The 25,156-nt window shown below is 41.6% G+C and overlaps 1 protein-coding gene across 1 annotated transcript in view; it reads left to right on the top strand.

Annotated features, from left to right (window-relative positions):
* Nucleotides 1–25,156, top strand: part of ABCA5 (ATP binding cassette subfamily A member 5) — a 242,453-nt gene that overhangs the window by 92,402 nt on the left and 124,895 nt on the right. Inside the window, exons 6-12 of the mRNA XM_088474514.1 lie at nucleotides 3,465–3,694; nucleotides 8,139–8,280; nucleotides 15,989–16,177; nucleotides 16,451–16,598; nucleotides 19,189–19,357; nucleotides 21,808–21,866; nucleotides 24,046–24,156. Coding sequence (XP_088330640.1) covers nucleotides 3,465–3,694; nucleotides 8,139–8,280; nucleotides 15,989–16,177; nucleotides 16,451–16,598; nucleotides 19,189–19,357; nucleotides 21,808–21,866; nucleotides 24,046–24,156 — 1,048 coding nt within the window. The remainder of the gene's footprint in view (nucleotides 1–3,464; nucleotides 3,695–8,138; nucleotides 8,281–15,988; nucleotides 16,178–16,450; nucleotides 16,599–19,188; nucleotides 19,358–21,807; nucleotides 21,867–24,045; nucleotides 24,157–25,156) is intronic.

Raw genomic sequence — 25,156 nt, 5'->3', positions numbered from 1 at the left:
CTGAAATTAAAACCACAAGCAGCAAGAATGTGAAATAATGCCAGGGGGATTCTATTATAATAGGCTTTTTTTTTAGGAAATCACAGTCACTGCATATTAAAAAAAAGTGTTTTTTAAAAAAATAAAAAAAAACGTTTTGGTTAAACCAAGGTTGCTTAAACCAGCAAACCCTGCTTTATTCTTTTTACCCTTATATTGATTTCCAAGAAAATGGAAATGGCACAATACTGTAGTATGTTTATACTGATTATAAGCAATCAGTTTATATACTGATTGTTATTAATCAGTTTAGAAGACTGGATATGGAGTTGGGTGGTTTGATGCTCTACTCTGCTAAAAAAACAAAAGCTACACTTCTGAATATAGGTGGAGCTCTATTGCACCCACAGGCACTGGTAACCTTTCCTGTTCTGCTGGTCATAAAATGAATAAAAATGGTGTGTTTCTTACAGGCACAAACTTAGAGTCTAAATATAATATAATGCTGTGTGTTTATAAAAGTAGCATTTAATATAACAAAATAGAAATAAAAATGACAATAAAGCTGTTATGAAACTAAAATGCTCAATATACAAATAATAAAATAAATACAATAAATTATAAGTAGGCTAGTAAGCATACATAATGTTACTTAAGGACATTGTCAGATGGTGAGATGTGTAACTTGTTGTAGCTGTTGATATTTCAGACAAGGCCAGGTTGTAACAACAACAAACTGAAATTGAAACATTTCTTGCAAGTCTGGTTTATATAAGTCCTGGTGCGCACACCTCCTACATCAAAGGCTGAGATGAATCTTGTAGCAAGGGAGTGAGTTCCTGGTGCTGTCATATCAGGTGATGTGACTCGCGGTCCTCTGCTGCTAAATCTGTCAATCTGTTACCCCGTCTACATGCTTCGGTTACCTGCTCCACGGTGTTAGTGCCATGTACTTTTGCTTCTGACCAGGGTGGGAGTAGTCAGGCAGGTATGAAAAGCAAGTGCGGGCTGGGGCCATCCGGCAGTGAGTGTGCACTTTCTTCTCACCGCTGGGTGCTTCTTCAAGTTAGACAGAAGGGCAGTGGCCAATGCATTTTACCTGTCCTGGTCTGCCGGGCTTTGTCAGAGCTGTGAGGTGGTGATAGTGAGGTCATTCTTATATGCATGCATAGACTTCTTGGGGTATATTTACTAAAGTGAGAGTTTTTAGAAGTGGAGATGTTGCCCATAGCAGCCAATCAGATTCTAGCTATTAATTTTTAGAAGGTGCTAGTTAAGTAGAATGTGATTGGTTGCTATGGGCAACATCTCCATTTCTAAAAACTCTCACTTGTCCCATTGCTTATCTGTGTCTCCATTCTCCTAAACTCTTCCATAGTGAATGACAATGGATGGCCAGTCTTTATGTCCAACATAAGCTTCATGGAGACATCATACACAATAGAGTATGCACAGCTGTACCTATAATATTTTCAATATTCATACTTGACAACCTTCTTAATCAGTCTCCAAAAAAATTATAATATTGTAATGGCTATTTTATGGAAAATATGGAATATGCTACAATGTATGTATGTACTATGCTACAATGTATGTATGTAGTTAACATAATAAAATATACCACTATGAAGCAGAAAGAAAATTATATTATGAAGCAGAAAGAAAAGCATATAATGGATATATTGTGTAAGGAGTTTTAAAGACTGGTTATGTGTAAAATAATATCCGGATGGATATTGGCTGATGAGCCCTACATTCGGGATAAGGGTTGCTGTCTGACTGTACTGATAACGTGGTTCTATAGTATCTTAATATGAGGTATGAAATCTTCGAATGGGAGAGGGGAGAGGATAGGAGTGGATGTAGAGTATATGTATATTGTATTGTATATTATGTCCTTCTTTTGGGGGTGGCACATATTGTTGATGTTATTTTTTCAGTGTGGCTTGTCCTTTCCGTATCAGGAGGTCTTCAGTTCTTCTCATCTTCTAATCGCAAGGGGGCAGAAAGAGACCATAAGGGGATCTAGCTACAGTACATGACTTGAGGTTTTTGAGGTGTCTCCCACCTCAATACTGGTCAGGCCCTTCCCTGCTTAGCTTCCAAGTTCGGGGAAGAGGGTGAGAGGGGCGCCGTGTGCCCCTCAGCACGGCTCACAGTCAATGGGGGGCGCAATCAGCATGATCGCTCCCCCCATAGGCATAGGAGACTGCTCCGGCTGCTGCTTTAGCAGCCACGAGCAGTCTCCCAGTGCAGCCCAGCACACAGCAGCGTGTGCTGGGCTGCTGTGACTTAAAAGGGTGGGGGAGTGGTGCCGTGGTCCGGGTAATTTGTCCCTGCTCCCCCCCGCGCTCTCAGCGTCCCTGGTGACAGACACAGAGCTCTTCCAATGGCGCTCATAATGCTGATAGCTCTTAGAGAGTGAGCCTTCAACAGAGAGCAATCTGATTGGTGCCATCAGAGTGCTGCGTGGTATGTAAAAAGAGGTGGGTGGAGCGCCCGTGGAATTGATCCTGGAAAGAACACTGAGATAGGTAGATATAGATGTATGTACCTGTATGCTACATGCATCTATATCTATCTATTTGTATATATGTGTATTGGTGATACATGTATTGGGACTTTGTGTGGGTTGTGTGAAGGAGAGTCGAGGAAGGTTGAGGGAGGGGGCCCCCAGAAATATCTGTGTAACGGGACCCAAAATGCCCAGGCCTCTCTCCCTGAGTTCTTCCGAAATCAAGACCACAACCCCTCTGTAGGGTATTCTACCTCAGCAAACTTGACAATAGCTGGGCAGATTTGGCGTTCATTCTAGAGATGTAAGGGTGGACCAATAAATCGATTTGGGTAGCTGCTACGGGTACCCCAATGAATTGATTTGTAGAGATGCAAGGGTGGACCAATAAATTAATTTGAGCAACTGCTATTCAGTGTATTACATGCAGGTGAACTGCAATAGTCAGATAAGTGGATTTATACATCGCATTTCACAGATGCTTAACTGTGTACCAGCAGAAGCTGAGAATTACATTGTGTAGCAGAGTAAAAGTCCACTGGATATTACTCTTCCTAGCAGTACAAGTTGACTAGGGTTCTTTACATATTTTGATTTTAATGCACCAAATTCACACACAGCTCTCTGCAAACTCAGTTTATGTAAGTTGAATCAATGCATTGGCATTGGGGTGAATGCCTGTTTTAGTAGTTGCCATCTGGGCAAGCAGTTAGACCATAAAAACAGACCCACATGATCTGCACACTTCAGTACTAATAAGGGAATGAGCTGAGGCCTCATTATGCAATGCCTCAATTCAATTATAGAGACTTTCAACAAGGAATAGGTTACAATCAGGAGCAACATTTCTCATTTAAATAAACTGTACTGAAAATGTTTTTATCAAGAGTTGTTAGAATTTATCTGCTGTTATGGTACATCTTTACATGTTCTTCATGTCTGCTAGTCTAATGTCTCCTTGCAATTTCAGTTGAAAACCAATCATTCAGCCTGGCATGAACTGATGAGGACGAGGGCCATGGTTATGGAGAAGCAGCCAGTGGTTGAAGTTGATAGTTACTATCATGCCCTCATGTCAATATGTCTAGTGATGGCCTTTTCACCATTTGGATGTTCTCCGGCAGCTTATATTGTAGCTGAAAAAGAAAAGAAACTGAAAGAGTTTATGAAGATATTGGGGCTTCACGACACTGCTTTCTGGTACAGTCATGTCTTCATATTTGGGATGATGGGAATTTAGATAATAACACATTAGATTTCATTCCTATATTTTATAAAGTACCATTAGTATCATTTATAAAGATATTTTAAGTCTCAGAGGAGTTCTGTGACAATATGAGGGCAAAAGAGTGCAGGCAGTTAATTTCCCGGACTTATAGAATGGACTTCTGGCAGAATGGTCCAGTGGAGGAATTGCATTTATTTTGATGGACACAGCTTCTAAATCCATGCTGGAGTGATGAAATCAGAGCTCACTGTGTATTTACAGCAGCTATGACGTAGAAAAAGATAGATATTTGCAAATGTGAAAAGTTACATTTGGCCTACCCAATTACACTGTGTGTACAGTATTCATTTGCAACATTTACTAAGATAACATTGTAGCAGTGCTCCAGTGAAGTTCTTACTGTGTAGATAACTGATAGGCTAAACCACTGTTCAGTTCACTAAATGGCTACAGTCGCTTTTTGTAGGTAAATCAAATATACTGTATGTTTTAAAAAGATGGATTCACTTGAGTCCAATTTTTTACTTTTGTTTTAATATTATTACTACTATTAACATTTATTTATATAGAGTCATTATATCTATCATGCATCATTTCAAGGAATTACAGGGTTAATGGAACCACAGTTCATTTAATGAGTCATTTGCAGTTTCACTGTACTGGCTGTATGGCTTAATCTTTGAGACAAGCATTTACTACTGACAGCATGAACCTGGTAGCTCAGGAGGCATGCTACTCTCCCACCATGGGGTGATTATTCACATAATAAACCGAAACAGTGGAAAATAATCTAAATTATTTACTGCACACTTGACCATACACTAGGGTTGGTTTTTTCAGACTCTAACTATATGTACTGTATTCATTTTTGTGAATAAATACAGGAACTGTACATTTTCATGTTAATTTTTGTAATGTACTCGTATACCATATTAGTGCACAGCAAATTAAGGTAATTATTTTATAATACTTTTAATAATAGAATGTAATATATATTAAGTACCTTCAACATACATTAAAATGTACTGTGGGCTTCATTTTTATCATATAAACAACTAACCTTCCAAATCTGTTGTTTATGGGTTTTATTTAATATATTGACACTAATGATTCAACATGGCAAATGTGTCCCTTGTACTTAATTCACCCAATGTTGTGCTTTAATACTTTGAGGAAACACAACAATAATCTAACCTTTCCCTGACATACAGTATATTCAATAAGGAGGAGTGTCTCCTGTTAATCCCGTTGTTACTTCTTGTAAACCTGTGAAAGTCCTGCAATTCTCTTGTGCTCTTGCTAAGGTTGTTGCAGAGAAACTAATATATTCTAGATCCACAGTACTTGGGGAACAGATCAAGGGGGAGGTTTCCTGTAAGGAATGCCATACCAATTAAATGTACATTTGTATGCAAAACATTTGACCATTCCCAGTAACTTATAAGTATTATTTAGACTGTGAAAAGACAATTACACAATATGACCTATTTCTGCACAGTTTGTTACACCATTACTATATATTTACTGAATTTAGCAAATTTATAATAGAAAACCAGGCACTTAGAATATATGAAAACTTTTTAGTTAATTTTGTTTTACCTCTCAAGAACTGTGGACTTTTTTATGCAGATGACTGAGGACTAAATTAAGTATAATTGTTACAAAGCACAAAGCAGTGGGAGCTTACATAAAGGTATCTCACTGCTATCAGCTTGGAATTTTCTCTGTCAGTAACATCATTAAGAAATAAAAGTTAAGTGGAACTGCCAATACAACATTGGAAAATCCCACAAAATATTAGTGATGAACAGGTCCGGTATGCAAAAGGTTAATCTAAAACAGGAGTAGTGATCCACTCAAAAATGATATGTATAGAATAGAGTAAGAATCCTTCCTGTGACGACAACACAAAAGTCAACACCTGAAGAATAAATAGATAAGAGAAAAACATTTTTTAAACAAATGTGGCTATTCAATTCAGCGCAATGCTGAATAGTCCTGGGAAGGAGTTCCTGGAACTTTTCAATTGACCGCGCTGTTAAGTCCGACTACAGGTTTTCTGCTCGCGCCCTCCTGAGGTGTGAGCAGAAATCAGACTAAAGTGCCAGCTGCGATGCTGTTTTTCTCACAGTTTCACGACTGGCACTTTAGTCGGAGAATGCCGGTTACCATGCCTAAACACTTAGCTTAAGGCGCGTTAACTGGCATTCTCCGACTTAACTGGTTCTAATCAGACTTAGCAAGGTCATTTGAATAGCTCCGGGAACTCCTTCCCCGGCCTATTAAGCATCGTGCTGAATTGAATCGCCCCAAAGTGTTATGGACATATTATACTTGCCAGCAGTTATGGATCTTTTGGCTTTGCAGTTTTGTCTGGGCAATAATTACTTAGTTTTTCAGCCATGACAAAAGTTATGGGTCTAGTTTGTAAAAGGGCATGCAACTGTGAAAAATAAAGACCAAGCAAAGAATATTAAATATAAAGTTCTTTACTTGCACAAGAAGGGAAAAAGGCTACAAAATAATATCCAAGTCTTTGGATATCCCAGTGCTGTTGGATCAATTGTGAGGGAATGGAATCTGCATCATACCACTCAGACACTGCCTAGATACGCCTGTCCATCTCAACTCAACATTAGAGCAAGGAGGATACTTGTGAGGGAAGCCACAGAGAGGCCAAATATCACATTGAAAGAACCACAGGATTTAGTGTCACCCTATTGCCCTGTGATATACTGTAGTAGCAAAAGGCAATACATGCAATCACTATAGACACACCTCCCCCAACACAGTGCTATGTATCACCATATAAGCATTGTACCCACCCCCATCCACCCAGAGCCAATGGATCTTTATGGGGCATTGACTCCCCCCAGTATCAATGGAGCTCCCCCAGTGACACCTCCCCCCTCAAACCACATGTAGGGCACAGCAGCACATGTCTCATGGAGGACTGATTATCAGTGCCCCCTGCTGCAGCTGATCTCAGAACTCATCCTAATAGTGCTCAAGTTCTCCTCTTTGCACCTTTGGAAGTAAAGCATGTCCCCCAAAATGACATTCATACAACATTCTGGGGAACAAATTTGGCAGCTGTCAGATACCACTATATCACTGCTGGGAAGCCAAACTAGAAGGAGGAAATATGATTTACTCTTTAAACCATGGGAATAGATGAGGATGGCACTGTCACATAGGATGTTAGGTCCCTTGCGACCTTGCAAGGTAAGTGGAAAGTAGAGTTGTATGTGTTTATGGCACAGTTTCATGCCTAAAGGCTATATTTACTAAAGATCGTTTTTTTTGTTTTTTTTTAAAGTCGCCGATTCTCTGAAGCTTTTAGGATTGTAATACATGCAAAACAAGCCAGATTTTGCGTATATTACTGTTTTTAAATCCAGCCCTCAATACTTTCAGAATTGGCAGCTTTGCAAAACCGATCTTTAAAAAATATTCCTCGCCCTGGTGTCTTTGGTGTACAGTATGCTTGCAGTTTACATATCTCTTTTAATGTGTAAACTGAAAATATTCATATATTTAGCTGTTTAGACTATTTTTATCCAAAATGTAGAAATTTTGGTTAAAACAACAGTATGGGATGATGGTTATGAGACCGGTGTCTCAATCCCGACGCTGGAAGCCCGACAGGGACTTAAGGTAGGCGTAGAAATACCAATGCCTACCTTAATCCCGACACCGGAATCCAAGAGGACGTCAGCCCGAACGATGGTAAGCCGGGGCGCCTTTTGTGTAAGACACGGGGGGGGGGTAGGTTTTATGTTTAGGTAACATAGCGGGTTTAGCGTTAGGTTTTTTGGGGGGAAGGTTGGGGTTAGTCACCCCTAGGGGGGAGGGTTAGTGTTAGGCACTACTGGGGGAGTTAGGGTTAGGCACTAAGGAGGGAGGGTTAGGATTAGGCACTAACGGGGAAGGTTAGGGTCGGGGTGGGTTAGGGTTAGGCTACAAAAGGGAGGGTTAGGGGGAGAAGGGGGGAGGGTAAGTATACTTTCCCGACTCCTGTCGAGATACCAACCATCGGGATGCCGCTGTCGGTATTTTGACAGGAGGCATTTCGACAGCCGGCATTACATACCGATTCCCAACAGTATGGCTACATGCTTAATACATCAAGGGGTAAGTAAAACATTCATGTGGATTCTGACTATGAACTTTGTTTCTTGTACAGGCAAATGTGATCTACGCGATCATTCAGTGCTTTCTAGTATCCTTATAGCTAACAATAACTGGGTAATTTCTTTGTGTGACATAAAACACACTGACCAAAGTACTATAAGGCTTAAAAGGATACATTTGTAATGAAATGTAAATCTCACACAAATTTTTTAGTTCTATATCAAAATCTTTGTGTATTGTATTATTGTTATTTATTTTTAATGTTTTTTTTTTAAATTACAGGTTGCCTTGGGTTCTACTGTACATTGTTTTTATTCTCATAATTTCTTTGCTGATGGCATGTATCACGACTGTCTTCACGCCGTTCAATCACAGCAGCTGGTTTCTGATCTTTCTTCTGTATTCACTTTATGGAATATCTTTGGTGAGCACATCATTAGCTTAAACTTCACCAAGTTTCATTAATGTAGAACTGAATGTACCTTATATTAATACACAGCAAATTGCTAAGTAATGGCGGATTTTACCTAGGGGCAACAGGACTGCAGAAGCCGCCCCCCCCCCCCCTTCCCTTGTAAAATCCACTACACCGATTGACCCTCAGCCTGTGAATTAGCAGCAGTGGAATCTCACGCCAAACAGGCAGTCTTAGATGGAGGTGTTCTGTTTCCTCCTTGGACTGCCAGTCTAGACTGCGATAGCAGGAGCACCTACAATGGGAAGCTACTTCTGCCGATGCAGTCCCTCAAAGCCATTTTTTCTGTGCATGTGCCAGATTTATAGTTTTGTTTCCCCCCCTTTTATAATTTCCGTGCACCCTTTTGGGACTTTTATTTATTTTATTTTTACTTCAAAGAGCAGGCAGTGTAGGGCTTCCTATAGGACATCATCACTACCATTCCACCAACCCCAGCAGTACTTGTGACTGGGTCAATGACTGCGGCCGTGGAGTCGACGAGACCTGGAGCCGCATGCTGCAGCCAGTCTCCCACTCCACTCCCCCACCCCGAGCATGCTTCCATTATGCAGACAGCACATCCCAGCTTAATCCTCCCCCTACCTCCTCTGAAACGGTGAGCGGCCATTTTCTACATTGCCTGCCACAGCACAGCTCATGGAGAGACGCTTGGGCTCCTATCTCCTCATATAACTCGCTTATAGCAGCCAGGTTATATCCATTCCTGCTGTTCAATCTGGTGCTTTCTTTGCCCACTATTTTTAGTATATTAAGTGGTCTGTGTGCATATGAGTGCATAAAGTGCTTTCTGCTTGTGTGTACCCTGCTATTGATACCTGTCACTTTGGGGACATCCTTTGGGGACATCCAGTTACTGCTTATACTCTGCATTATTGCATGCTTTTGGTGTTTTAATGCTAAGTTGTCACTCTTTGCGATCCCTTGCGGAAAACACCACTGCTCAGGCTTTTGTGTGGGGACATTCTTGGATTTCAATACAATGTATTCCAAGAACAGGGCTCCCAATGAGGTCCCACGATGGCCTTTGTATCTGTTGCTTTATAGCTCCACAGCAGGAGGTTCCTTCAGCAGCAACATCCAGTCAAGAACCGGCTTGGGCTTCTACGTTGACACAGGTAATGTCTTAGTTGGTTAAACAGCTTGCAGCTCCAGCTCCCCCTGTTAGTCTGGCTACAGGTACGCTCCCAGCTACTAACATTCTACCAGCTCCACAGCTACCTACTGTTGAGACACCATAGATGCAGTCTTTTACAGTCCATGCAGGGCTTGGCACAAGTGTCAGCAGCTTATCAACAGATGTGAGATCCCTACGCCAGTCTCACTGGGAGGTTCTGACTCTGAGTGTTTGTCGGACCATGAAGCTAGCATCTCGGTCAAATCTGAGGTTGAGACTTCCTCTACCCTGGAGGATTCTATGTCTCAAGTAGATGCAGAGGCTCCAATCAGGGCAGTTAAATCTGTACTACTGGTTGAGGATTCAGAGAAATCTCCTAAATGCAAGGCCACGGTATTCAAACATCAGGAGAAGGTAGCAGCTGAATTCCCTTCTTCGGCACAACTGGAGGACCTCCTCGCGGAGGCATGGGCTCACCCCAATAGGCACAGGTTTCTAAGCATATTGCTACCTTTTACCCTCTCCCAGCTGCGGATAGGGCCAAGTGGGAGTCTCCTCCCCCAGTTGATGCCCATATTGCCCGTCTTATCAAGTTACCTCTGCTCCCTATTCCGAACATAGCTTCCCTTAAGGATCCTACGGATAGGAAGCTGGAGAAATTTCTTAAGACCATGTATATTAATGTTGGTGCTATTGCTCATCCTGCCCTCGCATCCACTTGGGTGGCTAAGGGTGTTAGCTGCTTGGCTGATGCATTGGAGGACGTGCTTAGTTCGGGTACACACAGAGGATACCTACTGTCTCTGGTGTCTCTAGTTTCCTACCTGAGGCGGCCATTGACACAGGTGTCTTAACCTGTAAGGGTCAGAGTTGGCTAGACATGCACTTTGATTGCGCACCTGGCTTGCTGACACAGACTCTAAGAAGGCTTTGGAAGCACTTCCATGTTCTGGGGAGATACACTGGCAGCACCCAAGTCTGCTTTCTTGTCCAGATCCAGTACCTTTCATCCACAAGGAAAGGCTAGCGTCAACCTTTTTCCAGAAGCCAGGGTCCTTCCTCCAAGAGGTCTAAGTCCCCAGGTAAGCAGCCTCGGTCCACCAGACAACCTGCAGCCAAGCCAGTGGACAAGCCTGCTGCATGATGGGGTGGGCCTCCATCCGGGGGACCCTGGTGTGGGAGACCAGCTTCTGCTTTTATTCAGAGGTTTGGATGGAGACCAAAACAGAGGCCTGGGTAAGAGGCGTCGTTTCTCAGGGCAACGCTCAAAACTTTCAGAAGCTTCCTCCAGGTCATTTGTTTTCCACAGGCCTTCCAGCACACACAGGAAAGTTCTTGAGAAGTCAATTTGCTCCCTCCTGGCCTCCAAGATTATCATCATGGTCGCACCATCTCAAAGAGAAATACAGGTTTCTATGCCAATCTTTTCCTAGTGCAAAAGCCGGGCTGCTCATTTCGGCCTATCCTCAATTTGAAAGCACTGAACAAGATCCGGATACTCAGATTCTGAATGGAGTCTCTACATTCCATTAGTCTGACTCTGGAACCAGGGGATTTTATGGCTTCATTGGACATCAAGGATGCCTACTTGTATATTCCCATCCGAGTCAGCGACCAGCGCTTCCTCAGGTTTGCGGTGAAAGGCAATCACTACCAGTTTCATTCTTGCCATTTGGGCTATCCACAGCCCCTCGTGTTTTCACAGAGTTCATGGTGGTCATGGAAGCACACCTTTGCCGCAGGGGTTTCCGAATCTTACCTTATCTGGAAGACCTTCTTCTCCTTGCCTAGTCTCCAGCTGTTCTCAGGGATCACATTCACCTGAGTGGAGCTTCTACAGTCACACGGGTAGATAATAAATTGGAAGAAATCTACCTTGACTCCTTCTCACAAGATGCTCCACTTAGGAGCATTATTGACTCCTGGACTCAACGGGTCTTCCTTTCGGCAGACAAGATATTGGCTCTGCAGTCCAAGACCTGTACCTTTCTTAACTAGCATCAAGTATCCATACACTCCTGTATGCAGATCCTGGGGTCTCTTGTCTCCACTTTAGACATGGTGGAGTATGCCCAGTTCCACTCCCGACCTCTTGACCTGGTCATTCTAGCATGGTGGAACAAGTCTCATCTGAACCTCAAGACGAAGATGCTCATTCTCCCCCAAGAGGTTCGCTTCTCCTGTTGTGACTCCAGCGCTCACACCTGGACAGGGGTCATCCTTTTTAGATCCAGGACTGGGTCCTACTCACCACCGATGCAAGTCTTCAGGGGTGGGGGGCAATGACATGTCATCAAACCTTCCAGGATTTTTTGGACATTTCAAGAAAGTCAACTGCCAATCAAAGTCCTAGAGCTCTGATTGGTGTACAGAGCTCTTTGCCTGACGCAGTCTTTTCTCCAGGGGCATCCGGTCAAGGAACAGTCAGACAGCACAACCGCCATCGCTTACATATGCCACCAGGGTGGCACTCAGTCGCTGCACCATGAAGGAGGTCAGCCACATTTGATGCTGGGCAGAGCATCATCTTCCGACTCTTATCAGTGGTCTTCATTCCCGGAGTCCAGAATTTGGAATCGGACTTCACCCAGGCAAGTGGGCTCTACGTCCGGACATTTTTCAGCTACTGGTCCGCCATTGAGGTCTACCGGACATAGACATGATGGTGCCTCATCACAACTACCAGTTGCCGCACCACGGATTCCATCGCTTTCTTGGTAGATGCTCTGGCAGTTCCGTGTTTACGTTTCCACTCATATACATCTTCCCTCTAGTTTCGATGATTCCACGGGTTTTCCGCAAGTTCAAATCCTCGTGGCATCAGAATGGCCATGGTAGGCGTGGTATGCAGAACTTCTGGGCCACTCCATCGACGCCTCACTGCGTCTTCCCCTGTGGCCGGATCTTCTGTCTCCAGGTCAGTGTTTCCACCCACATCTGGCCCAGCTCGCTTTGACGAGGTGGCTCTTGAGACATCCGCCCTGAGAGCGAAATGGTTTTCCAGAAGGGTCATACGGACCATGTTTAATGCTAGGAAGCCCTCTTCGGCGAGAATATTTCACCGAGTTTGGCAGATATATTTTGATTGGTGTTCGACTAGGGGGTTTTAATTATAGATCTTGTCGCCTTTCCCGTATCCTTTCCTTTCTGCAGACAGGTTTGGATTTGGGCCTCCAGCTCTCTTCTTTGAAGGTCCACGTTTTGACCCTGTGTTTTTTCTTTCAGAGGCAGATTGCACTTTTACCCTATGTGTGGACCTTTTTCAGGGAGTTTTCCACGTTCAACTGGCATGTGTTAGAACCTATCTCTTGTTCTTAGGCTCTACAGTCAGCTCCCTTTGAAACCTTAGATATGGTTGAGGTGCGTTGGATTACGTGAAAGACCGTCTTCCTACTTGCCATCGCATCGGCCAGGTGAGTGTCCGAATTGAGCACCTTGTCATGTCGCTCCCCGTTTATGGTTTTCCACTCAGATCAGTCTGTGCTACAGACTCGCCTGGGTTATCTTTCCAAGGTGGTGTCTTGATATCACATTAACCTGGAGATCGTGGTACCGTCTTTTCAGGCTCCAGATTCTTCGCCGGAGGAGGCCTCTTTGGATGTTTTGAGGGCTTTCCGCATTTATGTGGCTAGGACAAGAGATTTTCGCAAGTCGCAAGCTCGCTGGCTACGTTTGACTATACTCCAGGCCTACTCCACCCAGTTAGTAGGAGCCTCTTGGGCAGCTCGCTGCGGTGCGTATGCGGAGCAGCTTTGTAAGGCTGCCACGTGGTCCTTTGCCCACACGTTTGTACATTTTTATGCTTTGGTAGCATGTCCTCCCATAGGGGGACTGCTTTGGGATGTCCTAGTGTTATCCCTGTACCCCCTAGTGGAGGAAGAAGAAAAGGAGATTTATGTTCTTACTTGTTGAATTCCTTTCTTCGACTACATAAGGGGCGGGCACCGGGCGCCCACCCTGTCGCAACTGGCGGCCAGGGTGTGTTTCTTTAGTTTCCGGTTTTGCTCACCTGTCCTATGTGTGTGTTGTTCTGAGTGTATGCTGGTCTTCCTTCTCCTTCTCCTCATCCTTGATCCTTGCCGTGGGGTTGCTATCTTAACTGACTGCCGGGGGTGGGGTATAATGGGATTTAACAGGTAAGAACATAAATCACCTTTTTACAGCATAGACGTTATCACTGGTTCATCATAATGGCACCAAGTCAACATTTTTTTCCATTTAATTTACAATTTTTATATTGGGGTATTTATTTGCATGAAAATAAACAACATTTTTACATCACAGCATTCCTTACAAGATAAAACCAATAAAATGTTTATACATATAGAATGTCCAACATCATAACATAAAGGTGGTGATGACCAATTCAGGACATGATGATAATGGATTAGATGCCTTTCTTACAATTAACAATATCACATCTATGATTTAAGAATCAATTATTAGAGTGGTTTATGCAGGGAATGAATCCTTTGTATTTCTCGGTCAGGAAGGAATATTGTTAGCTGTCTTGCTGGGGTTTAATTTTGCCTTCTGTGGTGAATTAGACCTACAAAGTAGTCAAATTGATGTTACCCGTATGCAACATATCAATCAATTATATTTTTATGGCCAGAGAATTGACATCCTGGGGAAGGTAGAAAAACAAATAGAAAATATTGTAAGGGGTTAATTTTGCCTGATCTCTGTACCAGGACCACAGAACAAGGATGGTCTTTTATGTATTTTCTTCAACTCATGCTAAATATGTAATGTGCTATGTGTGAATGCAGCGGATATGCCATATAGGTCTCCTGTTCTTCAGTACATAACACTTTATAACAGAGTTTATACTATATAGTACTATATAGTGACTTCTATTACACTGTCTTGTATATGGAATCACAGGAGAACATGCAGAGCTACTGTTACAGACACACAGTGAAATGATTAAATTTCAGTGTTTATGGTTTACGACTCTTCTGTAATTTCTAGATAAGCAGATATACAGTATTATGTACACTGGTAAATAAATAGACTAAGCATCTGCCAGTCTGCCTCTCCCCCTTACGTCTCCCCCTTTCCCCATCCCAGGCTCCGATTTTCTTATAATAATAATAAGGGAATATTATATACCAGCTCATTTAAGCAATGACTTTGACAGATTCTTTATACTGTATATTACTGTAATATAAATATGTTAATGCTGCAATACCACCTGGATCATTATAGTACTGCCCTGTCCCTGGATCAACAGGGACTGCACTATACAGTTGTTTTTTCCAGGTCTCCGTAGTTGGTCGAAATGCTTTGGCTTTCAATTGGATGTTAGTGGGAGCCTGGGAGGAGCAATGAGAATACATAATCATAGACATTGTAACTTATGGTTGGTCCTCCTACTCATAACCATTTTAAAGAGCTGAATACAAATTTTCACTACTTTAGATGGCTAATATATTTTGCCTTAGTATATTGTTGCTTTTGCCTTTTCTATCTGTATAATGCTTTAATTTCTTAGAATGCATACAGTAATACCAGTATTCCTTACTGTTATGGATAATGTTGGATACCTGGACAAAGTAAAAATGTATCCAGGTGCCATTAGACAGTGTAAATTAAATTAAATTAGTATGTTTTGAGTAATGGTTGGGATTAGGGACTTTTGTGTAGTTGCAGTTTTATAATAATAATTTAGTGGTTTTTTTTCCAAAAGTACTGTACTCAATGCGCTTTGCAGAAATCATGAAGATTATAGGCATTTAGATTTGCAGAGAATACAGAAAACCATGAATATAGAGAGTGGGAGCAGCCATTTTGGGTCATCAATTCCAAGGATTATTCATCCTACCCTTGAAGGTACCAGACGAGGTAGCCATCTTGGGTGCATTACACTGGGCAGAATAGGCACTGCCTGGACGAAATGGCAAATAATGGGGGATCTACAGAACACTAAAGTGAGATACAGCATTCTTACAAAATCATCAGATCTACTGTATGCATTGCTCATACTTCATATAAGAACACCAGGTGAGGTAGAGAACTCCTTGGGGTAGATTTACTAAGGTGTGGCTTGTCAAAGTCATCTAATCATCAATAGTTTTAAAACGACAATAGAAATTAATGCTAAACAAGCCTGGTTTAGTGATTATACCTATTGCCGTTTTAAAACAAACTGTCAAAGACACCGATGATCGGCAGCTTTGACAAACCGCTCCTTAGTAAATCTACCTCCTAGTCTTTGTTTAAAACTGATTAGTACGGTACTAACGCCCAGTTCTTCCCAAACATTAATTCCTAATCTTGGTGTCGAACTTGTTAATTCTCACAACAATAGTATGAATATAAAAATATAAATGTACAAATACATTTTTGTGTTCTCCTCTAATGGAGTTTGTCTATGGAAGTAAACCCGTGGTTAGTCATGCACACACCCTTTATGGCTGCACTTGTCCTTTCTGCTCTACTTATAAACACTTGTGTAACATAATTCAAGCAATACAGCACTAATAAGTAAATTACAAGTACCACTAAACCAGTTAGATGTATTTGTTCTTTCTTTAGGTATTATTTGCTCTGATGCTAACTCCACTTTTTAAGAAAGCAAAGCAGGCGGGTGGCATTGCATTTCTGGTCACACTTGTCCTTGGCTCTCTTGGCATTTTTATTGTGCTGAAAGAAGACTTCCCAAAGTCCTTTGTGTGGTTCTTCAGTCCGTTCTGTCAGTGCACATTCATGATCGGTATAGCACAGGTAAGTCATATATAGAGCCGAGTGGATGTAAGTATGTCGGGCAATGTTTAACCTACTGGAAAACCTAGAAATTTGGTAACTTTTAAAACCCAATTGAAAGGAAAAATATGAAATGCATTGAAAGTACTTATTTTCTCTATCGTGGTAAACACATGGCACAATACAGGTTTCCTGTTTTGTTTTGTTTTTTAATGTAAGTAAAGTAAAATGTTTTCGTAAACAAGATGTGGTGTTGTATTGCTATTATACCAAATCCACTTTGTTTTTTTTCAGGTAATGCTTCTAGAGGGACATGGAAATGGAGCTCAGATGTATAATCTGAAGGAAGGACCATATCCTCTTATAATTACCTTTATTTTTCTTGTTGTGGACAGCGTAATGTATCTGCTTCTGGCTTCGTACCTTGATCAAATTCTCCCTGGTAGGAAAATAAACTTCTATTATCGGCTATGATTCATCACTAGGTGATTCCAGTACAAATGCAAAATATACTAGTTTCTTGGCAAGATCATGTTATGGTTAATGTTAGTCTGAAAGTGTTACAAAATATTGGTTTGACTCACAGAGTGGTACCCCACATATCAAGTCTGCCCTCGGCAAATGTTAAGATCCATTTAGTCCTATTCAATATAGAGAAGTATAACTCTATATTCAACTTTTCTGAATAGGACTGGATGATTGAGTCTTCCTGCACTTTGGTCTCCAGTGCCTGCTTTGTTCCTATTTGTTACATGGTGGGTGTGCAGGTTCTTATGAAAGGAGTTTTTTTTTTTTAAAGTAGGCAACTACTTTAAAGAACTCCAATCATAACTAGAATGACACTGTAACACCCCATTAACAAAACTGCCGTGGTCAAGAATCTTGCCTTCTGTGTAATGTTCATGCCCAGACATCTGATCAATGGTCACTGTACCTATCGGAGGAGGTGCACTTAAATCCCCAAGCTCTTTCTTGTGTTCAGTGCACTGAGTGGGTGATATAACTATTTTTGAAACAGAGCTCTCAATTTAAAAATATTGGAACATTGTCATTCACAATGATGTCCCCTTTGGCTGAGATCGAATCAGGAACTGGAGATATGTTTCTCACAATTTGTGAGGATTCCAGACACCCAGTTCTGCTTGTTGGGGGAACTTTGGTGTTTAAAAAAATTTCTCGCTGGGTGGAGATGAAAAGTTATTTCCTTCTGCAACATTTTTGTTATACACAGGGTGTATCTAGTGAGGCAGACGTTTTTGGCAGCAGAGTATTTCATGAACTACACTCAACTGCAGGGAGGTACTACTACGTATTATTATTCGGGGTGGGTATGTCTTTTTATAAAAATATACTTAAATATAGAAAGGACAATGCTCTTTTGTTTCTCAGTAGATTACATAACCGTGTATGAACCATATTTAGTGATGTGGTATTTACTATATAGATAGCTAGAAATAGATTTTATTCTGTCTATCGGACTATAATAAATCCGTGCACTGTACTACTGTATGTTTGGTGGTTACATTTGCAGTGGTTATATATAAGGTTTATGCTGATCATTAGAGCTTGTTTAGCATAATTATGTGTGAATGAACTATGTTAAATCTTCAATGCTTAACTAGTGACTTGCTTTGTAAATGTAATTTCACAATATTGTATTGCATTAACAAACTGAAGAACACTATTTGTGCCAGTATAGCTTAAGTGTACACATAAACTAGTGTTATATGCTATTTCTAATAAAATCATAGAGGAGCAAGGCACTGACCCAAACCACGGAACATAGAGAGTATACAGTGCAAAGTAAATCTAGACACAACAAATCATTATACTGAACCAAAACAAGATACTTTGGGCCTCATTAGCAAAACACATAATGATGCGATGAATCTAGATAAGCAGAGAGCATTTTCTATTCAGCAAAAAGGACTCCAGTGTTGTACCAGCTCTGAATTGGGCTTTGCCCTGTGTTTAAAATATTAATGTTATAGTTCCAATTACTGTTTGGCTTAAAAAGCGCATTATAGGCATCCATTGCCCAATGTAATACAAAGCTTAAAGTACACAAAAACACCACATGTAACAAAGACAGTCTTGATGTCCTCTCATTATTATATGCCATACTGTACATAGGGATAAACCTAGTAGTATTTTAGGAGGGAAACAAACTTTTTATTCAATCAAATGGATGGTTCAAAACTGATAGAAGGATAAAATGTGACCTTAAATGACCTTAAACCACAGATTCTCAAATTCGGTCCTCAGGACCCCAAACAGTGCATGTTTTCCAGGTCTCCTCACATAATCACAAGTGAAATAATTATCTCCACTTGTGGATCTTTAAACATGTGTCAGTGAGTAATGCTGGGTGACCTGGAAAATGTGAACTGTGTGGGGTCCTGAGGACAGAGTTTAAGAACCACTGCCTTAAACCATAACTTGTAGGCTCTTCTGAAGCAGGCCACTTGTATAATATACATATTTGTGTTATGCTTTGTACATGCAAACATGTCTAAAAGCAGATAAACTCAACAGTAGATATTTTCATATATGAAGCTAAAATGTGGTGTGCAGTATTAGCATTAATTCCCATCACAATTTTACTTGAATAAAGTGTGTAAGAGTGTGGTGAGAGTTATTTTCTTGCCTTGCACGCACACACAGTAAATTGTCCATACTTTGTGCTGTGCTTAGGTAATTAGAGCTAGAGTATAACTTGTTACTCAGATGTCCATTAACAAAAAGTGATTTTTATGTAAACATTATGGTGGTATTCAGTTGTGCGGCTGCGCACATTACCACTATTTCCGTCAAACCAACTTCACAAATTGACCTGCGCACCTCTGTGTGGTGTGAGGCAAAATCTGCGATAGTGGTGGTCGCAAGGCGCCACAGAAACAGTAAGATCTCTAACAGCCATTGCTTACAATTTCAAGTTTCTCTGGAAGTTATTGTACTATAACTTAGCAGAGAATTTAGCTGCCGTGAAGAATATTTAATCTCTAAAATGTCTTTTTATGTTTTGTGCACAGGTGAGTATGGACTTAGACGGACACCTCTTTTCTTCCTGAAACCATCTTACTGGTCAAAAAGGAGGAGAAACTACGGAGTACTGAATGAAAGCTTTTTTAGTACCAATACAGACCTGAATGATATGGTTGAGCCTGTACCTTTAGGTCTGCATGGGAAAGAAGCTATCAGGTATTTGTTACTCAACACCTCAAGTTTTATAACTCTTTAGTGTGTTGAAGACAAGCTTAGCAGACTGTACCGAGCTGGTACAGCCATTTAGTGAACTATATGATTTGTGTGTCTATGTGAAGTTCAAGTACTGTCATTCAATAAGTACAGTTTATTTATTATTATTTATTACCAGTCATTTATATAGTGTGCACATATTCTGCAGGGCTTTACAGAGCATATTGGCCATTCACATCAGTCCCTGCCCCAGTGAATCTTACAGTCTATGGGTCTGATTCAGCTTGGGACGGAATTGCAGCTGCACGCCAGTAGCTTTGCAATTCCGTCCTTGCAGATATGGTAATGTAGCAGGAGGCATCACGCCTCCTGCATGCATTACTTGTCCAAGCTGTGTTGTCCAACACAGCATCAGATAATCTGCAGGAACATCGGCCAGCTAAGTAACCCATGGGTCACGCAAATGAGAGACAGAGGCCAGGAAATCAGACAACGGAGATTCTGGCCTCTTCGCTCCCCCCCAACGGCGGCAACATGCCTTTTCGGGAAACGGAGGCCGTTGCCGCCCCCTCTCGCTCCCATATGGCAGCAGACTGTCAATCATTGACCTGTCAGGATATTTTTAGAGTGAGGGAGAAAACCAGAACACTTCCACGAAACCCACGGGAGCTGGGAGAACATACAAATTCCACACAGTTAGGGTCGTAGCGGGAATAAAACCCACGACCTGTGAGGCAGTAATGCTAACCATTATACTGTCTGTGCTGCCCCAAATAGTAAGACAACAAAAATTTTTTTTAAAGTTTTATGAATTCTCATCTAAATTGGATTTGACACCACAAACTTTTTGCAACAGTTTTAACATTTTTACCATTTACAGGCTGCGTTGGCTATATATATTCTTTAACCTTGCACTCACAACCAGGAGTTTGCAGAGGTGAAATTTTGCTGTTCATATATTAATGCTCTAATTGGCTATAGAGTATTTTAGCCACGGTACAATTTACAAGTTTTAGCTGTGTAGTGCCCCCTTCAAAGTAGACCGTAAGCGACACCCCCTTTGTGACAGTAGGCCAGGGCAAGGGCCAAATGTAGATAAAGTAGTGGGCCAGAAAGGAGAGTGGGCACATGGTGGAGGCTGGGTTGTGACCAGTGGCGAAGGGCAAGAGTCCACACAAAGCTTGATAAGTGTAGGAGAGTCCATGCGACTAAGAGAGCATTAGACAGCTGCATGAGAGGAACATCACATCAGAGTGTTTTTGTAGAGAGCCTGGGAAGCGAGAGAGGAAGTGAGGGACTTCTATGCTAAGCTAACTGCTTATAGAAACTTAGGGCCGTATTCAATTGCCGGCGTAAAGTCCCGGACTTTTCACATGCCGGAGTTTTTGCCGTCATCGCTAGTTTTGCCTCTGGAAAAGTATAGCGCTCGTCACCGCGATTCGCCCTATTCAATTGCAAAGGACGCGAGAACGCGTCCCGGTGAAACTGAAATTGGCGAAAAGTCCTGTCAGATTTTGGGAAATCACCCTGACACCCCCCAAAAGATGCACTGACATGGGGATCACTATGGATACCCCCGAATAGCCCTGCTGGAGGTATTTGGGGTGCTTAAATGCTCTCGGTTGGTGCTATTAGCGTCTTTGCACAAACGGTGAAGAATAGCATTTAGCTGTTTTTTGTGCCCAAAATAAGTAGTTCCAGCAAATTTGGGATACATGAAAATGGGGGCTAGCATGGTTAAAAATCGCTAAATTGCGTTTTTAAAAAACGCACCTTCAATATGCCTCTGCAATAAAAAAAAAAGCTTGGGCATACTTGGGGGACCCCCTGGAGTCGATTTCACTAGTTTTTAAGTTTGTCCCTGAACTTTGTTTTTTTTCGCCCCCAAAATGAAAGTACTTCTTTGGGGTGTTCTAAAGTTTTTATTTTTGCTTTTTTTTTTTACGCAGTTTACCTTTGGGGAACTGTCCCAAGGCTGCAGGGGTGTTTCCGCAACTTTGCACCCCAAATTCCCAATTCTGCACTTTTCTCCGCCTCCTTTCAGAGGCGAATCTTTCCCGCTGGTTACAAGGTGTAGATTTTTCGCACCGGCGAAAAGTCTTTGGAATTGAATACGGGGAAAAGTTCTTGCCTGGCGAAATGACGTCACCGGCGAGAACTTTCCCCGGCAATTGAATACGGCCCTTAATGTTACTGTGCTGGAGAGTAGTGAAAAAAGACATTGAGGTCTATCCACTATGGCATGTATGGAAGAAATAGAGGCCCATTTCCTCAGTTTCCCCATATTTGCATTCTTCTCGATCACTTCCCTACTCAGAATCAGGCAAAATGTCCCTAGGTGAGCACACCTTAAAAATGCTGTCATTATTCCCATACTAATTGTCTAATAACCAGTATTTTAAACTGAACGCTATTGTATAAAGTGCTTACAATGTTTTCTTACTTTCACCTAGGATTAAAAATATTCATAAATCTTTTAAGAAGGAAAACCGTCAGGTAGAAGCCCTACAAGGTAAGATGTCATGCAGGTATAATTTCATGTATATTAAGTAGTGAAATGGTACTGTATATGGTACTGTATAGGGAGATAGACATACATTGAAAAAATTCTGCCTGCCCCCCACTTACCTTTTTTCAGTATTGTCATTTACTGTACTAGTCCTATCAAGCTTAAATTCTTTCTTTCCCTACACCCCAGGTAGAACAGTTGTGTGGTGTATATAGATGTGCAAGAATGGGACAAATAGGGGTGGTGTAGCAATTTCTCGCCAGGTGCCGCCACAATCTTCCTCATATGCTTTGTTTGTTTTAGTTACTTCTTATGTCCTACACGTTTATATATTTGTTTACTTTTTTGTTAAAAAATGTAGATAGTCCCTTATTTACATATAGGTTTCCTTCTATGAGGCACTGCTTAAGCTGACGTTTATATACTCCCTCCACTCTCATATATTCGTACTCTCTCTACCATGAGGAACTGATCACATACATGTTCCCTCTGTGTACTTCTGAGATACGCACAGTGCAGTAGAAAGAGTGGTCCCACCAGGGCCGGATTAAGGCCCACAGGGGCCTGGAGCTGAAAATGTTCAAAGGCCTATGCTGAGAATGGGAGGAGCTGTAACCACTGCTGTGTGGGTGGGGTCAGAGTCACCTTGGTGTGTACACCCCCTATACTATGAACACAACGTCTCTCTAAGTATATAGAAATAGAAAAATTGCATCATTTTTTATTGTGGGGGGGGGTAACTAGAAAAACTATTTAAATACTATGGCCAGTGTTTCAGGGGTAAGTTAGGCACCTGGTAATCATGCTGTCATGTTGATGGGCCTATTTTTATGTGGAGGCCTGGAGCTGGAGCTCCATCCGTCCCATTGTTAATCTGGCCCTGGGTCCCACCACAGAGTGTGAATGGGAAGGACCACCAGGGAAGAGGCAGTGGGGCGTGTATTGTATTGCCAGGCTACACGGCCTCTAGCTATCTGGAACAAGAGGGAGGGATTTAGGTGGAGCCAGGTTTTCCTCTCTTTTGTGTGTTTGAGACTGTGCTTTATTCAGGTGCTACATATCATGCAGTCTGTAGCTACCTTTAATGTGCTCTCATGTCTGAGACATGCTGTAAAGTTATTCTAGTCCCATGTAGTATGTGGTTGATGAATTTAATTTTACAGTGTTGAGTTATCTTCTATACTTTTTTGTTTTCTTAGATGCCACAGTACATACTTATTTATAGTTCCATTAAATTATTAGGCTTTAAAATGTTACTATAAACATTCTTTATACAGATGTGTCCTTTCTTATCTAGCCTCAATACACCATGCAGCGCGATATGCCTGGCGTGATTGAGCCACCAGGTCTCGTGTAACTCTGCTAGCGACGGGCCCTTTTAAAAAAAAAAAGAAAAAAATGTGTCTGAAGCCGCATACACCCTAGACGATTTTTTTTAACAATATGGGCGATATCGATATCGTTCAACGCTATATCGTCCAGTGTGTATGCAGTGAACGACCAACAACGCGCGCTCCACCGGGTCGTTAACAATGTTTGCTGTCGTGCAAACATACAGGCCAATCTGACGATATTGTCAAAAAGTGCCTGTTCAGAGATATGGCAGGATGACATCACTGAACGATTTCGTTAACGATATCGTTCAGTATGTACACCCAATTTCTTTCACCAATATCTTTCAGCACATCATCTAGTGTGTATGAGCCTTAAGTCACAATGCAATGTGACTAGGAAGCACCAGGAGACTGTGGTTATTAATTTGATAAGTGACACTTGTATATCTGAATCAACTAGGACTGAAAACGGAACTTAACGTAAAAAGTCTGCGACCGCTGCATTGTGGCACTACGTATGCTGATTGAGAGACTCGGTCGCACAAAGACATACAATTGTCACATATCAAATTAATCAGCACAGTCTCCTGGTGCATCCTAGTCACATGGCAACTTAGCCGCATTTTCGGCATAAAAAGACGACGGCGTTAGCAGAGTCTCACAGGACCAGGCGCCCCAAGAGGGGCTGTTTGGCGCGACTGCAGTAAAGACGACTGAGAACACATATGTATTAAGATATATTTTCTTTTTAAATAACATAATAGCATAAATAGCATGAGTGTGAGGGAATGGTGCCGCATAAAAGAGTGGGTCTCTAATGACTGTGGTGATCTTATTTTTAACACTAGGGTTAACCTTGGATATATATGAAGGTCAAATAACTGCTCTGCTTGGGCACAACGGCACAGGAAAAACAACAGTCATGAATATTTTATGTGGGCTCTGTCCTCCGTCAGATGGTAAGACATTCAGTTCTCTTTCCAGATCATTGCAGCAGGATGCAGTATCACTATCACAGCAGACAAGAAACATGATGGTCTCTGTTTATCTCAAAGCATTATCTAGCTGTACAGTACATCCATTTGTTTTAGCATTGTAATTCTATTAAATTATTACGCTTTAAAATTGTGTTCACCCTCTTGCTTGTCTTGTCTCTACATTTCGTATTTACATTAGACCTAGCCTAAACAAAGAAAACAAAATTTCTCTCATTAGCTCTGAAATATAAGTGAAGGCTAATTATCAAACTGCACTTACACAAGGGTGTAGCTAATGCTTTCACTAGGTCATTTTACACCACACAATTAAGTGAAAATTAATATTAGTAATAACTAAGAAGCTGAGAAACCCTATTATAAATTCATGAACCTCTTAGCAGGGGCGCCTCTTATGGTTCCAAGAAGTTGCAGTAATGTGTTACTTAGCATAACCGAACAGCAATACTCAATATTTAACATTTACTAAAAGAATCATCAGAAGTCAACAAAGTTATTAGTAAAAGTGCTGAACCACTAATTGGCATTTTGCACATTTTGTTTTCTTACATCATGGAATCAGAATGTACTGTATACATTCTGGAATTATTTCCGCTTATCAACACAAAATACTGTGTAATATCATATAAAAACTTGTAGGGATATTATAGGAAATGTGATTTTAACAAATGGCAGATTTTCAAGCTATTTGATTTAACTGCACATCAAATAGACCTTCCAATGTTATATCAGGAATGATGCAGTACTCACACAAATTATACCTTTTCTACTTCAGGGTCCATAGGGGTCCACAGGGTGACCTTGGGGTATAGCTGGATCCTGGATCCTCGGGCACCACGGAGTTAAAGCTTTTAGCTGCTCCCAGGATGCACTTGGGTCCAACCTCCCCTATACCCCGCCCCCGAGCCACAGGCACCTCAGTTTTAGATGGTGCCCGGCCGGAGTCGGGTCACCCTGCGGGGTG

This window comes from Taudactylus pleione, unplaced genomic scaffold (assembly GCF_031769625.1).
Source record: "Taudactylus pleione unplaced genomic scaffold, aTauple2 ptg000016l, whole genome shotgun sequence".
Lineage (NCBI taxonomy): Eukaryota > Metazoa > Chordata > Amphibia > Anura > Myobatrachidae > Taudactylus > Taudactylus pleione.
This window is presented reverse-complemented; position numbering and strand designations above follow the sequence as displayed.